A 20,009-nucleotide genomic window follows, 5' to 3' on the forward strand; every position below is an offset into this window, starting at 1 on the left:
ACGGGTGAAACATGGTTACTCATACTAGTCCCCTCAATATACAGTAAGAATCATTTGATGCTAGGATATTACAGGACAGAAGTTATTTGGGGGTGCATTTCCAGGCAGGGCTGTGTTGGACCTGGCCACAAAATACACCTTCTGCTAACTTTGACTTGGCAAGTGCAAGATGCCTGAAACCAATGCTACTCAGATGTGGTGTGTGTGTACGTACTTCATGCCACCCCTGCATAAGTCAGTGACCCACTTTGGGCCCCCCAGTCCAAAAGGTCTGGACAAGCTGCTGCACATATTCTGACAACAGCAATCAGAAGAATATTTTCAATAAAAGATTTTTTACCGGACGACAGCTTTCAAAATATGTGACCTCTCATGCCCAGGTTGACCAGATCAGTGATTGTCTTTTGTTTACACATGCCAAGGACGAATAAGTCACCTGAGATGGTTTGGTTGGTGTGTCAGACAAGGAGGTCACATGAAGATGCCACCCACAATGGAGGACTGTGGAACTTAAGGAAATTGGGAGAGAAATTGATAGTGGCAAAGTATGACAGGACATATCTCAGTTTGTCATCTTGACTTTGTTAGATGGGGGAGTGGTGACTGTGATAGTTTCTGTCTGACCAATGTTCCAGTGGAATACGAATACGAAAGCAACAGGAAGTCAATGTCTGCATTCGAGAATGTGTGAATCAAAGATAAACTGCATCCAATCATAAACCAACCTGATATCCATGATGCAATCGGGGGGTTTTGATTGGTTTTGGTTTATCTCTGATGTTTGAATTATTGTAGCAGAGAGCTGTCGCCTCAGCCTTTTCTATCATAAACCTCTGTACAACAAACGTACCTGAACTTTTTCCAGACATATTCCAATGTTCATACATAATTGTAGTTTTAGTATGTCAATATACCAGTCTTTCTCTGTGCTAATGGATATTCAAATTACTCCACATTTTTCTTTCTCTGTATCCTCTCCATGGGCACAATTCTCTCTATATCTCAATATATATTGCATGCATGGAATTCAGTATCAAATCAAATCAAATCAAATTTATTTGTATAGCCCTTTTTACACGCAAGCATGTCACAGAGGGCTTCACATACGCCCATGGAACTGCCCCTCAACCAACCTAAACCCTCAAGTACTGTGCAGATCCATTAGAACACACTATGACCATTTTGTAGAATAGCTTTTTGTGTTTTACCTAGGTTGGAATGACATTTTCACAGCAGCCTATGACAGTCAAAAATACAGTGTCTGTGCAAGATATGTAGAAAACGCTTTCTCGCCTAGAAATAAAGTGATACAACGTTGACTTTACATAGATTGTCATAACTGATTGACATGACATCTGATTGTGCCATGCTGAAATTGCACACTTCCACTTTAAATGGGAACCAGTGTGTAAGAGCAGCTCTAGCTGTGCCAAGCGCGAGATCTGCCGTCGTGGTCGCGCACGCAGTTCAGTCGGGATCTTGATGCAGACTACAGTTCGGAAGTAATATTTGGACGAGTTCATTGTTTTCAACCAAGGGTAACACATGTCCTGCCTCCTTTTACGTATTGAGGAGCAGACAACGTTTTAACTTTCGCGTGAAGAACCAAGCTACACGTGGATGAAGATACGACTTTGTAAAATAAAAGCCTAATTTTCCCTTCATCAGCGTAGAAAACAGATCCACTTGGAAATTTAAGTCACTGTGTGTATTTCGAGAGACCTGGAGCTCTCGATGGATTCGAGCCTATTGGCAAGGTTTTAGTGACTTTTGTGCGGTCGTGCCTACGGTTTGGCAGATGGCAGCGTTCTCCCAGTGGTAACAGGTGGAGCCGCGTCCTCCACCAGCATCTATCACATTTCAAAGCAGAAGTGGCATGGGAAATCAAGTGGACAAGCTGTCACATTTAAGTTATGCAGAAGTTCCGACAGTGGACCCAAACGGGTTGGACACCGAAGAAGGTCCACGGATCGGAGTATCATACATTTTTTCGAATGATGACGACGAATTGGAGGAAAATGTCGAAGGAACAGGAGACCAAAATCAGGAAGAGAAACACTACGACAAGTGCAACGAGGTCGAATGTGCCGTTTACAATCGAGACGAATGCATTTATGATAAAAGCATCAGGAGTTCAGACCTGGAAACACGCTCTCCAGAGAATTTACTCAACATATGCAAAGCGGGTGACTTGGTAGAGTTTGTCGCAACCGGTCAGTATCCACACTGGGCAGTTTATGTTGGAGACTTACAGGTCGTGCACTTGCACCGCGCTGAAGTCAAGAACAGCTTTTTGATAGATGCTAGCCAAGGCAGAAGATGCAGGATTGTTAACGAACTGTACAAGTTCAAACCCTTTGGTCCTGATATGGTTGTGCAGAACGCGATGGAACAGGTTGGTTCAAAGGAGCGAGAGCTGAGTTGGAGAAATTCGGAGTGCTTCGCCGCTTGGTGTCGATTCGGTAAGCGCGAGTTCAAAATGGGCGGAGAAATACGAATAGGAAAACAACCGTACAGGTTGAAAATATTCATGTCGGACAAACAGACACACGTGCTCGAATTTCAGAGTCTGGAAGACTTGATTATGGAGAAGAGGAGAAACGACCAGGTCGGCAAGACGTCTGTGATCCAGGAACTGGCCAATCATTTGAAAAGTGTTGTGGAGATCAAAAATGATACTGCGCCCAGTGAAACATTTCAGAACCTGCTGTGAAGTTGATTATTTGATGACTTTGAAATTGTGGCTGTGCAGGGTATCTCTTTGTGATTTTTATACAAAAATGTTTATGGCCAAATTCCAAGGTGCATTTAATGCAAGCAAGCCTTAAAGTGCTCGGTGATTGAAATGAATCATGTGTCATAATAGTCTTGACTAAATATTTTAATGCACTGGACCAAGTTACTTTAGCCTTAAAGGTTCAACCGTTAGAAATCCATGCTGCTGTTGCATTAACCTTTGAATATAAATGACTTAAGTTGATATCTTACTAGCCAACAATAGTCTTCATCCCATGAAAGTACAATTACAAATTCCATTTTACTACCCCATCTGTTAGTACAAAATATCTCTTGAAATAGCTGTTGAAAATAGGAATTGAGCCTTTTAAAGTCATATCAGAATATGAAATAATTTTGTAATGTCAGACGACATTAATCAAATTGACTGTACCAACTGTTCAAATCAAGTAAAATTACGTCTCGCATTTGAATTTTGAACTTCTCTTCCTACACCTTCTCACCACCTTAAGAGGCTGAAAGCCTGCCTGGCTGCTTGATACCCGGTCATCCTCTCTCCTCCCAGAAACACGTCCTCTTGTGAGATGCACATTGTGTTTCAGTGTCAAATTCAAGGGCATGAATTATTAAGAGTTCGGTTTGGCCTACTCTTTTACCTTTTTAAGTGTATGGTTTCACATCTTTCGTGATCATTATTCCCTCAATAGTTCTACAACTTGATATGGGTGGGCAGTTAGTTGTATGTGTGGCCTTGGTTCACTCATTCCCTCTCTCTGGCTTCCTCACTGGCTACCATTTCTCAATTCATAGTTTCAAGCAGCATTTTTTTATGTATGTTTTACTGTGCCAAGCTTGTCGAGGCCATCGACATTGGATAACGTGAAGCAATGTTTTGTATGAGGCTTGCCTTCATAGTTGCTATGCCTTCGTATGCCAGTCTTCACAGTTAACTTCCCCAGTTAACTTCTACTCTTTATTTTTTTATGTTGAAATCTGGTCTTGAGCTAAAAGAGGACAATGCTGAAAGATTGGACTGTGTGGGTACGAACACTTTCTTTTAGTGTATTTGTTAAGAATTTGTGTGTGTGTGTGTGTGTGTGTGTCTCACGTACGCTAGCACTGGTTCATCAGGCTCTCTCTTAATTGGTGGGAGCATATGGCATCAGAGAAGGTTGCATGTGATGTTACCGCTCTCAAGGATCCAAAACGGAGAATGCAGAAAACGACAGGATGTTCCCCTGTCTCCTTGCGAGGCCGTGTAACGGTCGGCACGGCAGCTCTTCCTGTTCTCTTCAGACACTGAGCTCAGTGTTCACCCACTGTCTGGCTCAGTTAGAAACCATAATCATCAGATATCAACTCCTCTCCTCTTTCTCAAATGGTTGTAAATGAAAGAATCAGAATGGGATTTATTCGCCATGAAAGTTTCACCGACAAGGAATTTACTTTGGCAGGAAGGTGCATACAATAAAGATGTAGGAACCTAAAATTTAAATATGTGGACTATCTATACTAAAGGTACATAAACTAGCAGTACTAAGTGGAATAAAGCGTGGAGTCGATCAATGTTCCAGAGCAGACCCAATTGTACGCAATTGTCTATTCTTGCCTACAGGTATACGCGCGTGTTTCTCATCCATGGAATGCAGATGGAGGAAAATGGCTCTATTACGAGAGAGCAGGGTGTTGCCAAATGATAAACTGCTTGAGAGTGGGTTGAAGGAGGACATATGGAGCAGAACCTGCAGGTTAACCACACGCGTGCACACAGTCAATTTTCAGAAACAAGTACTTCTCCAAGACTAGTAGAGCTGCAATTTAGAGTGTAATCACAAGGTTCACCTATGAGCAAACCTGCAGCGATGTGCTCGGGTGATTAACAGCCAATCAAATGTTAACTAGACTGAAACATCTCCTAAAAGACACACAAAAAAAACAAAAGAACTCTAGGAATAGGCCCCTAGAGACCCACGGAAAGTGAATCACTCTTGCAAACATACACAAAGCCTGCCAGGCCTGTCTCTAAAGCCACCGAAAACAAAGGGCACACTGTGACCACGCGAGTGTTTTATGATTCAACCTCAATCTCCTCTTCCCAGAGACCACACTGGGCTAACAGACGGTGGCGGGGAGGAAAGGCAGTGATTGCACCTGACAGGCAGAGGGTGAGTAATGGTCGCTCACAATGGCAACTCGGCCGTCTTTTGTGCGTCACTTCAGGTAGACGGGTGACAGTGGCTCTCTAGTGAGGAGAGGCAGCGACAAGTAGGATATATTTAGGGATATTTGGTCAACTGTTAAAGGTACACGCTGTGGTTTTTCAATTATAAGTAGTTGGACGATTAACCAGCTAAATTGGAGGACGCAAGCGGTGATTTCGATATGTCAGCCCTACAATGTTTTCCAATTGCTCTGACCTGTTAGTGCATTTTCTGGCAGTGTTCCACGGGATTGGCTTCGTGTTGTGCTTCATCAAATCCAGCAGCATTGGAGTTTTCAATGTGAACCCAAACTTTATCAACTTGTGTTGTTCTCATTTGCATATTTTATGAGGACACCAAACTTTTCTTTCATCAAACCAATTAGTGTCGCTTACCCAAACACCTGGAGGGTTATTTCATTAAATTTTGTGGTAATATCCCTTATTGCTTAAAGCGTTTTTTTTCTGATAGAAAATAATGATGTCCTGTTAATACCTGTGCATAACTCTCCTGTTTGTTTATTTTATTCTGGTCACAGTGTTCCCAGAGTATTCTCAAGGCCAGAGGACTTAAAACTCCTTAATTCTGTGAAGCCATGTGTAAAATTATGCAAATATTCCAGAAGATTAGTTGGTAGTTTTGTATTTAACATCTGCACTTATCACGGATAAGCTATACAATGTGAGTCGAAGGAGAATTAGCATTGCGTGCTGCTTGAATCAGCTCAGTCATCAGCACTGTTGTGCTGTGTTCCATGAAGGTTAAAGGCAATGTAATAAATACTGTAGATTGAGTGTGCAGGTAAGGCTTACGTAAAACGTCCATATGTATCATGGCCACACTTTTTTTAAATATAAAAAACACGCAGTTTATATCTCTGAGGGAGCTTATAGATGTTGAGAAATTGTATACGGTAAGCACGAAGGCAGTATTTGTAATGTTTGAGTTGATTTGCATTCCTAGTTCCTCATACTGTAAAGACTTTCTGTTACCTGCCAAACACGTAAACAGCCGTCATGAAACAGAGTGGATGATTGCTTGTTTTTAAAGCGTGATGTTCTAAGCACCACACTCATTGCCAATCTTCATATTAAGTACGACTGCAGGGGAAAGTGAAACGTTTCAAAGCGTTCTATTCGTTATCCAACATTTCTTTAAATGATTTGTAAAACACAGGTTTGTTTCTCCCAGACATGCTTGGTGTTTCACCAGTTGTGTAATCTACAACAGAACACATTTCTTTTTCTTGCCATCTCTGTAATTGAACCTTACACCCCTAAGGTGTTAGGGAGGTGTGCATTTGCCAATACAAGATTTGCATGATTTACATTTAGTCATTTAGCAGACGCTCTTATCCAGAGCAACTTACAGTTAGTACAGGGACATTCCCCCCGAGGCAAGTAGGGTGAAGTGCCTCGTCATTTGGCCGCAGGGAATCGATCCGGCAACCTTCTGATTACTAGCGCGACTCCCTCACCGCTCAGCCATCTGACTCCCTGTCATGATGCTTTGTGTCCTCCCACGTTATCTTGTCTAGGTCCTTAAGTACAATTATTAATCATTTTTCCAACTGCTATCAAGGAAAATACATTTAATCTTAACACTCAAGGAAGTATATCTGTGACATGCTTGTATTTGGAGAGCCTTTTTCTCTCCTCTTACCAAACTCTTCCGCTGTTTGGCACAGACCCCTTGATTGAATATGAACGACATATGATTTAAATAGGCTTTAAGGGTTTCTTTTGCCAATGCACTGTTACATAGGAGCATACTGGTCATGTAATTTTGATGGTGTTTGGTAGTTAATCTCATGACAGCCGACAGCCGTGCGCAGCCTCCTAGCTGGCACATGCCATCTGTCTGGTGATCAGGGGACCAGGGAGTTGCGAACTGTATCTGTGTCACTGTTCTCACCAAGGCTTTGGAAAACTGGAGTGAGAGGAAGTCACCTACAACTCATAAATTAGGTTCCTTTCTCTCCATTCGTGTTAAAGTGGTTTTATGGGTGGAAGAGTAAGGTCATTGGAGATCCTGTGTTTAAAATGTAACTTCAAACCGGAAGTAGATTTGAACGTGGTCCCCTCATAGGGCTCCCCCCAGTGTCTGTGCACATGGCAGGGCTGCCCCTTTTGTGCCTGTCAGTTTTCAAGAGTTTGGACACACTACCGTTCACCTCTCTGGGATTGAGTTTGGAGCATTTGGTTTGTGACTGTGTATTCTACAGTGCACAAAATACAGAACGATCCCCCATTCGAATGACTGAATGGATGACTGATATCACTGATGGGTACACAGTGAAGTGAGCCGCATGCTGAGCTATATGGCAGAAACTGTCCCTGAAAAGTAAATGGTTGGGTTTACTTATTTTTTTATTACCGTAACCACACACGTGCACATGAACACATGAAAGCCACAACATTAATTGCTTCACAAACTGCTTCTGACAGAACGGTAATGTTTCACTTTATGTTCGCTTTTGTCTTCTTTTGAACATCCAAAGTCGACATTTGAAACATGAAGGGCTGCTTGATCTTGTTTATCTATTCTTAAAAGCAAAAAGCCCATTTGATTACAGGGATGAAAGCTATCATTAAGGAACATGGGAGAAGCATGCATATGATGATCCGCTCACCAAATTCAAGCTGGTTCTCTCGGTGCTTTTAAAAGGTATCTTTAATCTCGTAATAACTTCAAATAAAACCAAGAGCAGGACGTTGATGGGAAAATGGTTGACAAAGGCCAGTATGGTCGGAAAACAATGTGTTTTTCCCGTCTGTAAACACGCGCTTTCTTTAAGGCAGTTAAAGTCACCTCAATAGCTGTTCGCTTAACGAATATTGTTTTTCACCCCTTGTTTGCCGCTTTCAAAGCACTTTCATTTCTGCGTTCCATCATATTTCTATGGATCAATCCTCCGACAGTGAGCTAACTCCGCACGAGGCATATTTTGATCACTCTTACCCAGAGTGCCTGCTGGGTCAATCAAAGCAGTGGAAATTCCAGTGCTTCAAGAGGCCTGATTGCAATGTCAGGAGGTTGTAATAGCACGGAGAGCGAGCACAAAGGAGAATCACTGCGTGGGGAGAGCAACAGCCGAGTGCCTTATTCTAACTTGATTAACACAGGGTGTTTTTTTATTAGATCAAGCCGAGAATAATATCACATAGAGAACAAAAGAGCGGGAAGGTGAAGTTTAGTGTTGTTGTCCAACCTCCAGAAGAACGGTACCCCTGTCGGTTTGAATTTAACCGAGCCAATTTTCATCACAGTTGGTAATTCATGTTATTTATAAGTTCCTCATGAACCAAGGGGCCTGAGTTTTGAACTCGATATTTATGATCTTACAATATAATTTTTGTTTTTACTGGAGGGGCATAATCTACCTGTGTCAAGGGGTTGAAAGTCACTCAAATGTATTGACATCTAAATGTTTCTTGTTAGTAGACATTTAGGGAAAGGGGGGTATAAGTCAGGTAACCTAATTCAGATAACATGCAGTTCAATCTCGTGGCTTCCCTATCACTGCTAGAAAATGTACATTAGATCACCATTGAGTCACCTGTTCTGACGTTACAACCCCCCATGTAGGCCCATTACCTTGAGTCTCTGTGCAGTCTAAAGGTTCAACCAAGGTCTACACAACGGGAGGCTCAATGTCAAATATGGAGATGGCCAGCGAGTTGCTCATCTCTTGGTCTATGACTCATGACTGATGGAATATAGGGCTATTGACCTCCCCTCCCTCCCTCCCTCCCTCCCTCCCTCCCTCCCTCCCTCCCTCCCTCCCTCCCTCCCTCCCTCCCTCCCTCCCTCCCTCCCTCCCTCCCTCCCTCCCTCCCTCCCTCCCTCCCTCCCTCCCTCCCTCCCTCCCTCCCTCCCTCCCTCCCTCCACTTCACGTAATGGTTCTCGTCTGCCGCGGTGCGAAGCACCTGATGTAAGTAGTGGGTAAAAGTAATCTGTCATGAAAAATAGACTGCTGCCATGCTCGCTGGAACGTAATTGGTAGGATGACTGCGTTCTGGGGGGTGCTGGAAAAATATCGCTCTGCACTTGGGAGTCGGAAGAACAGGGCGTGTTAAGAACTGTTGGTCGCCGCCGCTCCTCTGATGGGGGGCGAGGGTTGGCGGGTGGGGAGCGCTCACGCTGGGCGCGAGACACATGAAAGAGGCGTGCAGCTACGCTTAGGCACGATAACAATCAAACAAGGTTGAGAGCTTCATCTTCTCTCTCTGCATGACAATGCCGGTACGCATCACATATTCATAGACATGAGGTTGGAAAATAGATATTGAGATAGGACATGAACACACGCCCTTGCGCAGACGCATAATACATGATAACAAGGTGGCCTAGGCCTACTTGAAGAGAAGAAAAAAGCAGGCTAGGCTATAGTTAAATAGGCAATTTCTCCAATGGGCCAAGTTATTACCGCAAGTGTGTCGTGATTGCTAACACACTGGTAATCATCCAAAACATCTAACATTTTCTCAATACACCCATGTTTGCATTACAATGTCTGTGGAAACAATGTAAATCATGTTAAACTAAATGGATTATATTCTCTAAGATCTCTCTAAGAATAAGGTATATAAATGCAACCCAAAAGTACTACTGTAAAATAATAGACTTTAAAAGGCTTACTGTCGGACTAAACAAGGTCTATAACATCGACCATGCCACAAATCCTAAACCTCACCTGTTTTAGCGACAATATCGGAAAACCTGACCCAAGATGAAAAACCTTGGGCCAGCTTTTCTTTTCTATACCGCGTTTTTTTTAAAGCACACCAGTGAGTGTCCTTTTTCATCCTGTGGAGAAGCACTCCTCATCCCCCAGACCCTGTACCAGAGCCGCCAACAACCCCATGAATCATATCTCCCTCAATTACAGCGAGCAAAATCGCTGCCTGGCAGCGGGGGGGGGTGCCCGCTGGCCCAGCTGGCTGTGCCCGGCAAGCGGGAAAATGGAAGGGTAGTCTGCGTCAATCACCTTCATCCCATTTTCTCCTCAGCGGACACAATGAGTGACTCATTCTCAAGGCTTCAGGAACTCAAGCAATTGACTCGGCTGAGTTTGGACCTGCAGAGAAATGTGGAGCGACCCGAAAATCCCAGGTTGATGCTTGTTTGACACACACAGGACCAGGCGCCTGAGGTAGGGGACTTATCTGACTGAAAAGGCCCTGCAAACGTTGCTTTCAGACTTGAGATCATTCCCATCCACCGCCCCCCACCCCCCCGCAGTATTTTTAAAGTAACTGTTGACTACTTTCATTTGCAGATTTTCTGGACCAGTGACAAAAAAAGAAATAAGTCTACAGTCATTACACTGATTACAAGAAAACGACAATCTTTCAAGGGGCGTTTAATCAGTTAGGCCAAGAACATTGGAGCTCCTGAAGGCTGACACATTATACTCTCTCTCTCTCTCTCTCTCTCTCTCTCTCTCTCTCTCTCTCTCTCTCTCTCTCTCTCTCTTTCTCTGTTTGTATCTCTCTCTCTCTCTCTCTTTCTCTGTTTGTATCTCTCTCTCTCTCTCTCTCTCTGTTTGTATCTCTCTCTCTCCGTCTGTATCTCTCTCTCTCTCTCTAGCTTATGCTACATCTTGTGTTTCCCTTCTCTGTCGTACATTTGCACATCCAGAAAGGTGTTAGACAAGCAAGGGAAAATAAACATTCGTCTGTGTTTTCATTTCCACTGCAGGGTGGGTATTAGCGTAGTGACAGAAGGGTAACTTGCAGCTCACAGCCTGAGGGCTGGCAGGAAGACATTCGAGCATACATAGGTGTGCTATTACATTGAAGGCCCGTTCTGGTTTCATATATTGACTGTGCGGCTGTGAGGTGATTGCGAATCTAGGATTGTGATGGTTTGGAGGGTGGTGGTGGTGGTGGTGGTGGTGTTTGATGCTGTGTGATGGGGTAGCCCCCGGCTATTCCAAAAGACGGGTGACCTTGAGAGTGCAACGGCACTATTATTACGGCACTGTTATTGTTGGATATGCCTCTGCTCTGCCTGGACTAGATTTCAATAGGCACCTGGAGGATTCCAACTCTCTTCCTGCCTATTTTTTTCTAGGGATTAGTGGGAGACTGCAGTGGCGGAGGGGAGCACAGACTGAGTGTGTGTGTGGGTGTCGGAGGTGGAAGAGGATTGTGAGAGGAAGAGGGGATAAATAGATGGACAGAAAAAGACACTCGGTAGAGGAGTGACAGACTGTGATGGAGGAGGGTGAGAGAGAGAGACAGAGAGAGAGAGAGAGAGAGAGAGAGAGAGAGAGAGAGAGAGAGAGAGAGAGAGAGACAGAGACACAGAGAGACAGACAGAGAGAGAGAGAGAGAGAGAGAGAGAGAGAGAGAGGGGGAGAGGGAGAGAGGGAGAGAGGGAGAGAGGGAGAGAGGGAGAGGGAGAGGGGGAAAGGGGGAGAGGGCGAGGGGGGGAGGGGGGAGGGGGGGAGGGGGAGGGAGGGGTGAGAGAGGTGAGAAAGGTTAGACTTTACAAACACAAGAAGCAGCGAGGACAGCAACCCCCATGGGTGTCCACCAGGCCAATCCAGGTCAGGTCGGGGGACTGATCACACCCTTTCTCCTCCAAGGCTGCTGTTATTTCCAGTCCTGTAACAGTCTATGTAACCTAGGGAACCCAGGCCTCTAGGTGGGTCATACCTGTAGGATTTAAAGGGCCAGGTCCTCTTAGGCTGAGTTGCAGTTTATGCACAGAAGGAATTATGTGGTGTGTCGTGGTGGGGGTTCCTTTTCAACACTTTATCGAAACGGACAAACTGTATTATACAGTATACTTTCCACAGATAGAAACTGGTCTTTTACATCGTAAAAATAAATGTCAACAGAATCATATCTAAGAACTGGGGTCAGATGGCTGAGCGGTTAGGAAATCAGGCTTTTAATCAGAAGGTTGCTGGTTTGATTCCTGGCTGTGTCAAATGACGTGTCCTTAGGCAAGGCACTTACTACTTGCCTCAAGGGGAATGTCCCTGTACTTACTGTAAGTCACTCTGGATAAGAGCGTCTGCTAATTGTAAACCAAACTTTAAAATATACCTTTGAGTTTCTCTCTAGAATTTACATGTCCTTATGGTGGTTCACCCAATGCTGGTTTTCCTCTTACAAAGCGTGTGTAGTTCTTGACATGATAAGGCCCTCAGCAGTACTGGTGGTGTGTAATTACAACCTGACAACGCACACACTGAACCCAAGTACAAAGGGCCAACAATCATCTTCGGATGATCATCACTACAGCTCATGATGAACGGCGCAACGTTGAAATGTAATTAAAATCAACCGTTGCCCCTGTAGTTTCAAAGGAGGCATGTTTAAACCCTCTCTTCCTCTCTTAGTAACTGTCTTTGTTTGGCAAACCTCCTTCCTTTTCTTTGTCCCCATGCCTCCTCTCTCCAGCGACTCTTGCAGGCTCTCTTTCTCTCTCTCTCTCTCTCTCTCTCTCTCTCTCTCTCCCTCTTTCTCTCTCTCCCTCTCTCTGTCCCTCCTTCTCTCTCTGTCCCTCTTTTCTCTCTCTTTGACACCATCATATTAACCTTCCAACTATCAGTTTAGCTTTCCTAAGCCCCATTTTCCACCTTTTCAAAAACACATACTTTAGGTGTGTGCGCATGCAGTATTTGCTCATGCTGGAACTTGGAGTGAAGACCTCACTGTCTTTCTAACGGCATGACTGTACACTCCACTAAGAAGACCGCTGGCTAACATTACACACGTTGGGTGTACAGGAGACCTTTTGAGGAGCTTAACAAGGTCTGCTGCTTAAGCCTTTTGCGCTATGCAAAAGAGCAAGGCTGAAAGAAAAGTCCCTTTCACTGTTCTCTGTTCACCAACACCTGCCTCCTCCACAGGGAGGTCTAGTTAAACGGCAGGAAAGGGGGTGAAACCATTGTGAAAGTGTGTGTGATCAAGATTTAAGCCCTATTGGAGCGATGCTGGTCTGTGCTTGTGCTGTTCTCTCGTACACTGCAACGTGCTGTAGAGAACTGAACTGGATATTAAAGTAGAGAGAACGATGGTTCTAGAGGGATGCTGTTGTTGCCAGCCTCAAGGCAGACTAAACAAGCGGTGTGTGTGTGTATACATTTGTACAGTATGTTTTGTGTGTGTGTGTTCTAACCTGAAATCCTTCACTGACAGATTAAAACCTGGCGACATTGAAGGAGCGTTCATGGAAAAAAGCTGCAGTTGTTTCACAGATCCCCCATTGAACATTCCAGCTCTATACCTCTTATCTGAAAGATGTTGTAAGGTGCCCCCCCCCCCCACCTCTCTCTCTCTTTCTCTCTAATTGGCACACGCTCATTCCAGAACTCTATCCCAGAATCCAGGTCGCGTGGGGTTCGGGTTAAGACTGTTGCTGAGATGACTGATCCATGGATTTCCAGGGAAAGTACAATAGAAGCTGTGTGTTGAGAATCTAATCCCCAGGCTGGATGGTTAGCTGCTTGCTACTCGGGCCCTTTTGAGAGGGCATGCCAGTTGAGTTCCGTTTAGCCCCCCCCCCTCCACCCCCCCCCCCTCCACACACAGGGTAGGGGTTCTAAAGCAACTATGACCAAAGTAACATACAGTTGCTGCTCTAATCTTGTCCAGTATCAGAGAGGGAGAGTGGGAGAGAGGGAGAGAGGGAGAGAGGGAGAGAGGGAGAGAGGGAGAGAGGGAGAGATGTCTTACAGTGTGGCCTTTCAATTCAAAGATAACGTTTTTTGCAACAAAACAGTGTTGTTGTTAGCCAGTAAAGCCATGCTAGGGAATGCCATTCTGGTTTTTTCTCAGTAGTAAATAGTACGCACAGAGCGCTATCTGCTGACAATGCTGTAATGTAAAACACCTATTTAAGATATACTGTAATTCAGGTGTGTGTATGGGGGAGGGGGGGGGGGGTATACATACTAAATTCAAGAGTTGGCCTACTTCTAAAGTACTGAAAGTTAAAAGATATACAGTTTGATTCGGGATGTAACCTAACTGTTATCAACAGAGACCCCTGATGAAAGGGAAAAGCCGGCAAACCGCTTTTCAAACTAATGTACCAGAGAGCCATTCACCAAACCGAAAGTTAAAACCCATTGATAAAGAAATACAACTTTCTAAGCCTCTTGTCTTGTTTGGTTGCTATGCTCAAACGTCAGGCGGTTGTGTGAATATGATGCCACTTTGTGGCGGCCACGTGTAATAACAGTCTATATTGGACGCTGCGTCGCCGTTTTTTGCGTCTCGTTTTGAATTGTGTCACGTGCCATGAAGGCATACGGAAATGGATTGTCACTGGCTCATTCCTGTGTCTTGTTTTATGTAAATTACTCCAGGACCGCTAAATTAAATTGTTAGGGTTGGACAAAACGGAAATCTTTTTTTCTTTCCTTACAGATTATTTCCTCATCCAATTATTGGTCGGAGCCGTAATTGTTGATGAGGAATAGGCCCTACCTGCATCAGTGCCTTAGCCCTTGCTGAACTGGGCCTTTCCATTAATAGCAGCCTACTTCTCTAACACTTTTTGGCATCCATTAACATTTATTTTACACCTTTCAACACTCTACACATCCACTGATCACACATCCACTCCGTACACTACTGATTTACACGTAATCCAACCGTTATATAGATGTGTACTTGACACTTTGAAAAGGGTATTTTGTCGACGGTTATTGCATATAGTTGACACGAGGGGGCGACATATTTAAAACACACCGAAGCCACATGTGGCTTCACGCAATTTTAGGCTATAAAATTATAGTAAAAAGCATAAAACTTAGTAGGGTAGTAATAGGAATTTGGAATGCATCCAAAGCGTGTCTAACGCATATCATTGACCTTTAAGAACATGCATTTTGCCCATTCAATTTGGGAAATGGATAGGCTACTAAGACTATAGTCTTGGTAAAGTGCCATATAACAGTGGAGGCTAACCCACCCTGCGTAGAAGTAGGCCTAAATGAGAAAATTCGTGAATAATGTTAATAATTAAATGTTTAAATGGCGAAAGACAAGAGGAAAAGTCAAGACTAATGCAGACATTTCAATGCAGAACCAACTCATAACTAACTGGGAGTCGTTTGATTTGCAGTGAGTAGTTTGTCCGGAATAAAACCATTATGATACATTTTGAGATCTCTTTTGGTGTAAAAAAATACCCCCCTGGAGATGCCAGAAAAAAAAGAAAGGCCGCCTGAATAATTTCTGTTCTTCGTTTAGTCTACCAAGTTATAGGCCTGTAAGATGAAGAAAAAGAAAAAAGTCTAGCGTATAGCCTACAGCGAACTAGAACATATTTGTTGTGATTTTTGTTTTGAATCAATGGATAGTAGCCTATTAAAAAACACTTTTGATAAGCTATAGCCTATGTATCAGTGTTCAATCTCTCAATCTCAAATCAAGCTTTTCACCCATTTTGGCTCCCAATGCCCCCTATTTTATTCCGAAAAACGGCTTCTGACAGCAAAAAGGTTGCCGACCCCTGGGATAGCCACTTCGCACATCCATCCACTGTGTAGGTGGCGCGTCAGGCAGAGACATCTTCACTTTGTCGCATGCCATCGATGTGTACCGGAGCCCACCTTGCCCGTATTCACTCCGAAGAACGTCACGGTGAGTGATCTAACATTAATGTCCATTATTCTCACTTTGATAATAGCTTTTTGTGTATTTATTTGCATAGCTTCTAGCCCGGCACCGTTGTTGTTTGTGGGGGACGGGGGGAGGGGGTTGGATGGAGGAGAGGATTAATGCTAACAGATCATTCCTTGGGAAGGAAGGAAGATAATTATAATAGATAATTGCGATGCATAACAACTGTAGGTCTGCTGGAAGCATAGGGCGGAGCTAATTGTCACTTTTTGTTTTGATGCTTTTTTCTTCATGTGGGATCATTCGCTTGTCTGACGAAAACTATAAGCCGATTCTTTTTCAAGGGTATCTAATCGTAAGTGGACGACATGGGACCGGAATAAAACGACCCAAAGAAAACTTTGCACTTTGCGCAACGGAGTAATAAGGAACAACACAATAGGAAAGGTTGTTTTTTAACCATTTGACAACTTTCATTGGATGTTTTCAGAGTTGTGCCAATTGTTAACGACGGAAAATTAATGCCCCCACTCGACCATTAGAGCACACTTGCCTTAGTTATGAGGTAAGGGGTTTAAACAGCGGCTCAGATTCAGAGGACGATGTGTAGACTATTATTCGAAATGTGCTCAATTTGCTTATTCAATGATTGCATTACTTCTTTTGGATTGGATTACATTGTGTGTGTTAATAGACGTTGCGTATTAGGTTTGTGTAGTTTTGGCAAGTATAGTCTACAGCAATCAGCAATAGTATACTCCAAGGATATCCTTCCCTTTTGATTTGTCCTATGACCTAGACCGATTCACATTTTAGCGGTCTCAGTCAAGCTCCACTATTATGTGATCTTCTGTTCATCTATCCAAACCGTACTATCGGTGCTAACCGTGTCAAGGCACGTACACAAACTTGTGTTTGTGAGTGGCTGTAGCACAAGCGACAAGGCTGCTATTGTACCGGATCAGCAGCAGATTACTAGAATTCCTTTTCTGTCTCCTCTGAATGGCCCCTTAGTCTCTCCATCTGCCTTGTCTAAAAACCCGCATTTGCAACTTTAATAACCTGAATACCTTAATAATGTATGCTGTTGTATTGCTTATGGCCACATCAACAGTTCCTGCTCATGTTTTGTTTGGATAATTACTTAAGTTAAGATACCTTAATTACTTTAGTTAAGATACCTTAATTACTTAAGTTAAGATACCTTTTATCAGCCACAACTATCAACTTGGTTCCTTCATGTACTTCTAACATGCAATAACGGTAGGCCTACATAGTTATAATGAGTCTTATTAGCATGTTCACTCTGTTAGACAGCTATGTGTTGGTTCAAGCACATCTTGTTCAGCAGTTAGCTTCAAACTCTTTGTTTGGCCAGGAGATCTCTCCGTAGAGCATATCACTAGCTAGTAACAGAGCTGACACTGTTGAGTCGGAGGAAACAGACAGCGGCCATGTTCATCTCTAATGAAGCTGTTGAATGAATCACACATGTAGAGGTTTGTTTACCATTCACCATGGCAGTTGAGAGTGTGTGCTGGGTGTGTGGTGTGGTTCAGTAGCATAGCCTGAATTGTATTTTTGGGGGATTGCATTGTAAGCAATCAGAAAATCCGGAGGGGACGGACATGTAAACATGTCAATGAGGGCCCCCCAGTCCTGCTTGTGGTACACTGCTGGTGTGTGTGATCGTTCCAGAGGAGAAGCCTTTACCCTACTGACAATGTTTTCCCAAAATCTAAACTGATGTTTAACTTTGATAGTTATCGATAGTTATAACTAACTTGGACAGTGGTGCATTTGGACCGTTGCTTTCTCTAAACAGAACCAGCTAGTGTACTAAACATCAAGCTTGGCAGACGATTGTAAAGACTGTAAAGAGGTACAAAAGTTGATGAGTCATGAGGCAGAGCAAGGTACAACAGAGGTCATGCAGGGGTCATCACGAGTTGCATTGACAGGTACAAATTCAGTAAATAATGTCAATTTATTTATTCATCCATAGATGCCAGGTACCTGAGGTGAATCGCGAACAGATTTATTGATGTCTGTAAAAAGTCTGTTGATGGATGAAGCGACAGTAAATACAGGCAAGCGGGTACTGCACACGTGCTGTACATCTGATGAATAACAACAACAATAGGCCTGCATTCATATGTGTGTGTTTCATCAAAATATCTGCGCCAAACACACACACACACACACTTACACTCACAACCACACACATTGGCCAACAAACAAGCACGCTCACACATACTAACATAAACACTCACACGTACAGACTGTGCCACACACACACACACACACACACACACACACACACACACACACACACACACAGAGAGACACACACACACACACAGAGACACACACAGAGACACACACAGAGACACACACAGACACACAGAGACACACACAGACACACACAGAGACACACACAGAGACACACACACACACACACACACAGACACACACACAGAGACACACACACACACACACACACAGACACACACACAGAGACACACACACACACACACACACACACACAGAGACACACACAGAGACACACCCGAGCACACAGACAGTGTGAGTTGCAGTGTCCCCACCCCCTGCGTGGGGACAACATGTGGGGGGTAATCCCAGCTATTAGGGTAATCTTCTCAACATGGCAATCAATAGGAAGTACGCTCAGCTCCGAGTTAGCAAGTCGGGAGACAAAATCTCTGCAGAAGAAAAATGATTTAGTCACACAGATTAGGTTAAGAGATGGAGAATAAGGGTGAGGGGAGCGGGGAAGGGGGGGCTGGGGGGCTGGAGCACATATGCTGAGTTTAAATTTTCTCAATCTGTTTCGGGAGATAATTGAAAAGGACTCCTTCAGATCCTTCAGATGTAGTCACTCGTTCGCAGGCAAATCTAAAACGCAGAGCAACACCTGCCTGTTCTTTCAGTTATTGGAACATTTTCCAATTATCACCCAAAAAACGATATAGACCTTTAGTTTGTGTTTTTTTTGGGGACGGGCAGCATTCTCCCGCTTTATTGGACAGCCTATACGTGAAGTGTGACGGAACAGGCAAGGAGAGGGCATGCAGCCAAGGACCCAGGCAGGATTCGAACCCGCCCTACATGGTGCGCGCAATAATCCAGTGAGCTCCCTCACTGGAGCACTCCTTCTAGACCTTTTAACACCTTCATTTCCAGTAGACAGATATGAAACAGACAGTAAAACATGGGGCTGGGTTAACAGTCCTCTCTACTACTTATCTGTTGGCACAGATAAAGCTGTGGTCTCGGACAGTAGGCCTGTAGTAAACCTTCAGCTCTTATATGCAAATACACCTCTGTGTATACAGCTGCACTGCCACACTGGATCTTTGTTGCAGTAGAACGAGTGAGTTTCCAGGCTGTGTATTAGTGATGGTGATGGGGATTAGCAGCATTAGTGTAAGTACGCTTTATGTGAGAGAGAAGATGAGATGTGTGTGTGTGTTCACCACACCTGGGTTCGATACCCAGATCGGTTACATCACAGTGGTATTCAAACGTGATTGGCGCGTGTCTGTTTTGACTCGCGCTCGGTACTTCTGAGGCCGATCAGCTGGTTTTGAATGCAGCTGGAGGCTCTAATCAAACGCTCCCAAAGTACGAACATGGTACTTAGCTTGTGGCTGACCTGAGGCTGGCGTGTCCGTGGGGCTATTGTGCGACTGGAGCTCAGCATGGCAGCTGCGTGTGTGTGTGTGCTTGCGTGTGTGTGTGTGCTTGCGTGTGTGTGTGTGTGTGCTTGCGTGTGCTGGTGTCTGGTGGAGGGCTCGGCTCAGGTCAGCTGGCTCTACAACCACTTAAAGAAATGTGGGTGGAAGGCACGAACGGATGTTCTGTGTGTGTGTGTGTTCTGTGAATATTTGTGAGGGTCAGAGCGCGTCAAGCATGCGTCTTCCCCTTGTCCACACACCCCATCTGTTTTGTTGCTGGACATGAGGACCTGGCTTGTGTGTGTATGTGTGTATCTGTGTGATAAACAGGAGTGGCAGACCTGTGGTGGATCCTGTTATTTAACCACGCCGCGATGCTAGGGAGTCCTGTCGGAACGCTGCCCCTTGCTTTTGCCATTCTGCTCGTACCAAACGTCAGTTGACATAATCACACACAGCCATGTTGTGAAGGGATCTCACTGTGGCACGTCAACAAAGCATGGCGTCGCAGCGAGACAATACCGCCCTGTCTTCTGTGCTACGTCGCACGGCAAGGGCTGGGGATGTGACCAGATGGAGGGAGGGGAGGGAGGGGAGGGAGGGGAGGGAGGGGAGGGAGGGGAGGGAGGGGAGGAGGAGGAGGGGAAAGGGGGGGGGGGGTGGCCACAGATCTGCCAGTCTGCTCTTCGAGACAGGAGAGAAGACCAGAATGGATGGCTCTCAGGGTGTCACCTTACCTCAGACCCCTACGAGACCAATGAGGGGGTGTTGTGAAAGATGC

The 20,009-nt window shown here is 44.5% G+C and overlaps 1 protein-coding gene across 1 annotated transcript; it reads left to right on the forward strand.

Moving 5' to 3' along the window:
- Window positions 1–1,450: 1,450 nt before the first annotated feature.
- lratd2a (LRAT domain containing 2a) lies at window positions 1,451–3,209 on the forward strand. Its single transcript, XM_084695611.1, has one exon. It carries the CDS (start codon window positions 1,877–1,879, stop codon window positions 2,711–2,713), a length of 837 nt encoding a protein of 278 aa, XP_084551737.1. The 5' UTR covers window positions 1,451–1,876; the 3' UTR covers window positions 2,714–3,209.
- Window positions 3,210–20,009: the final 16,800 nt, after the last annotated feature.

The sequence above is a fragment of the Hypomesus nipponensis genome, chromosome 4 (assembly GCF_054491055.1).
Source record: "Hypomesus nipponensis isolate SF chromosome 4, ASM5449105v1, whole genome shotgun sequence".
Lineage (NCBI taxonomy): Eukaryota > Metazoa > Chordata > Actinopteri > Osmeriformes > Osmeridae > Hypomesus > Hypomesus nipponensis.

Excerpts from the sequence above, each read along its gene's own strand:
- lratd2a (XM_084695611.1), top strand. The coding sequence starts at position 1,877 with ATGGGAAATCAAGTGGACAAGCTGTCACATTTAAGTTATGCAGAAGTT.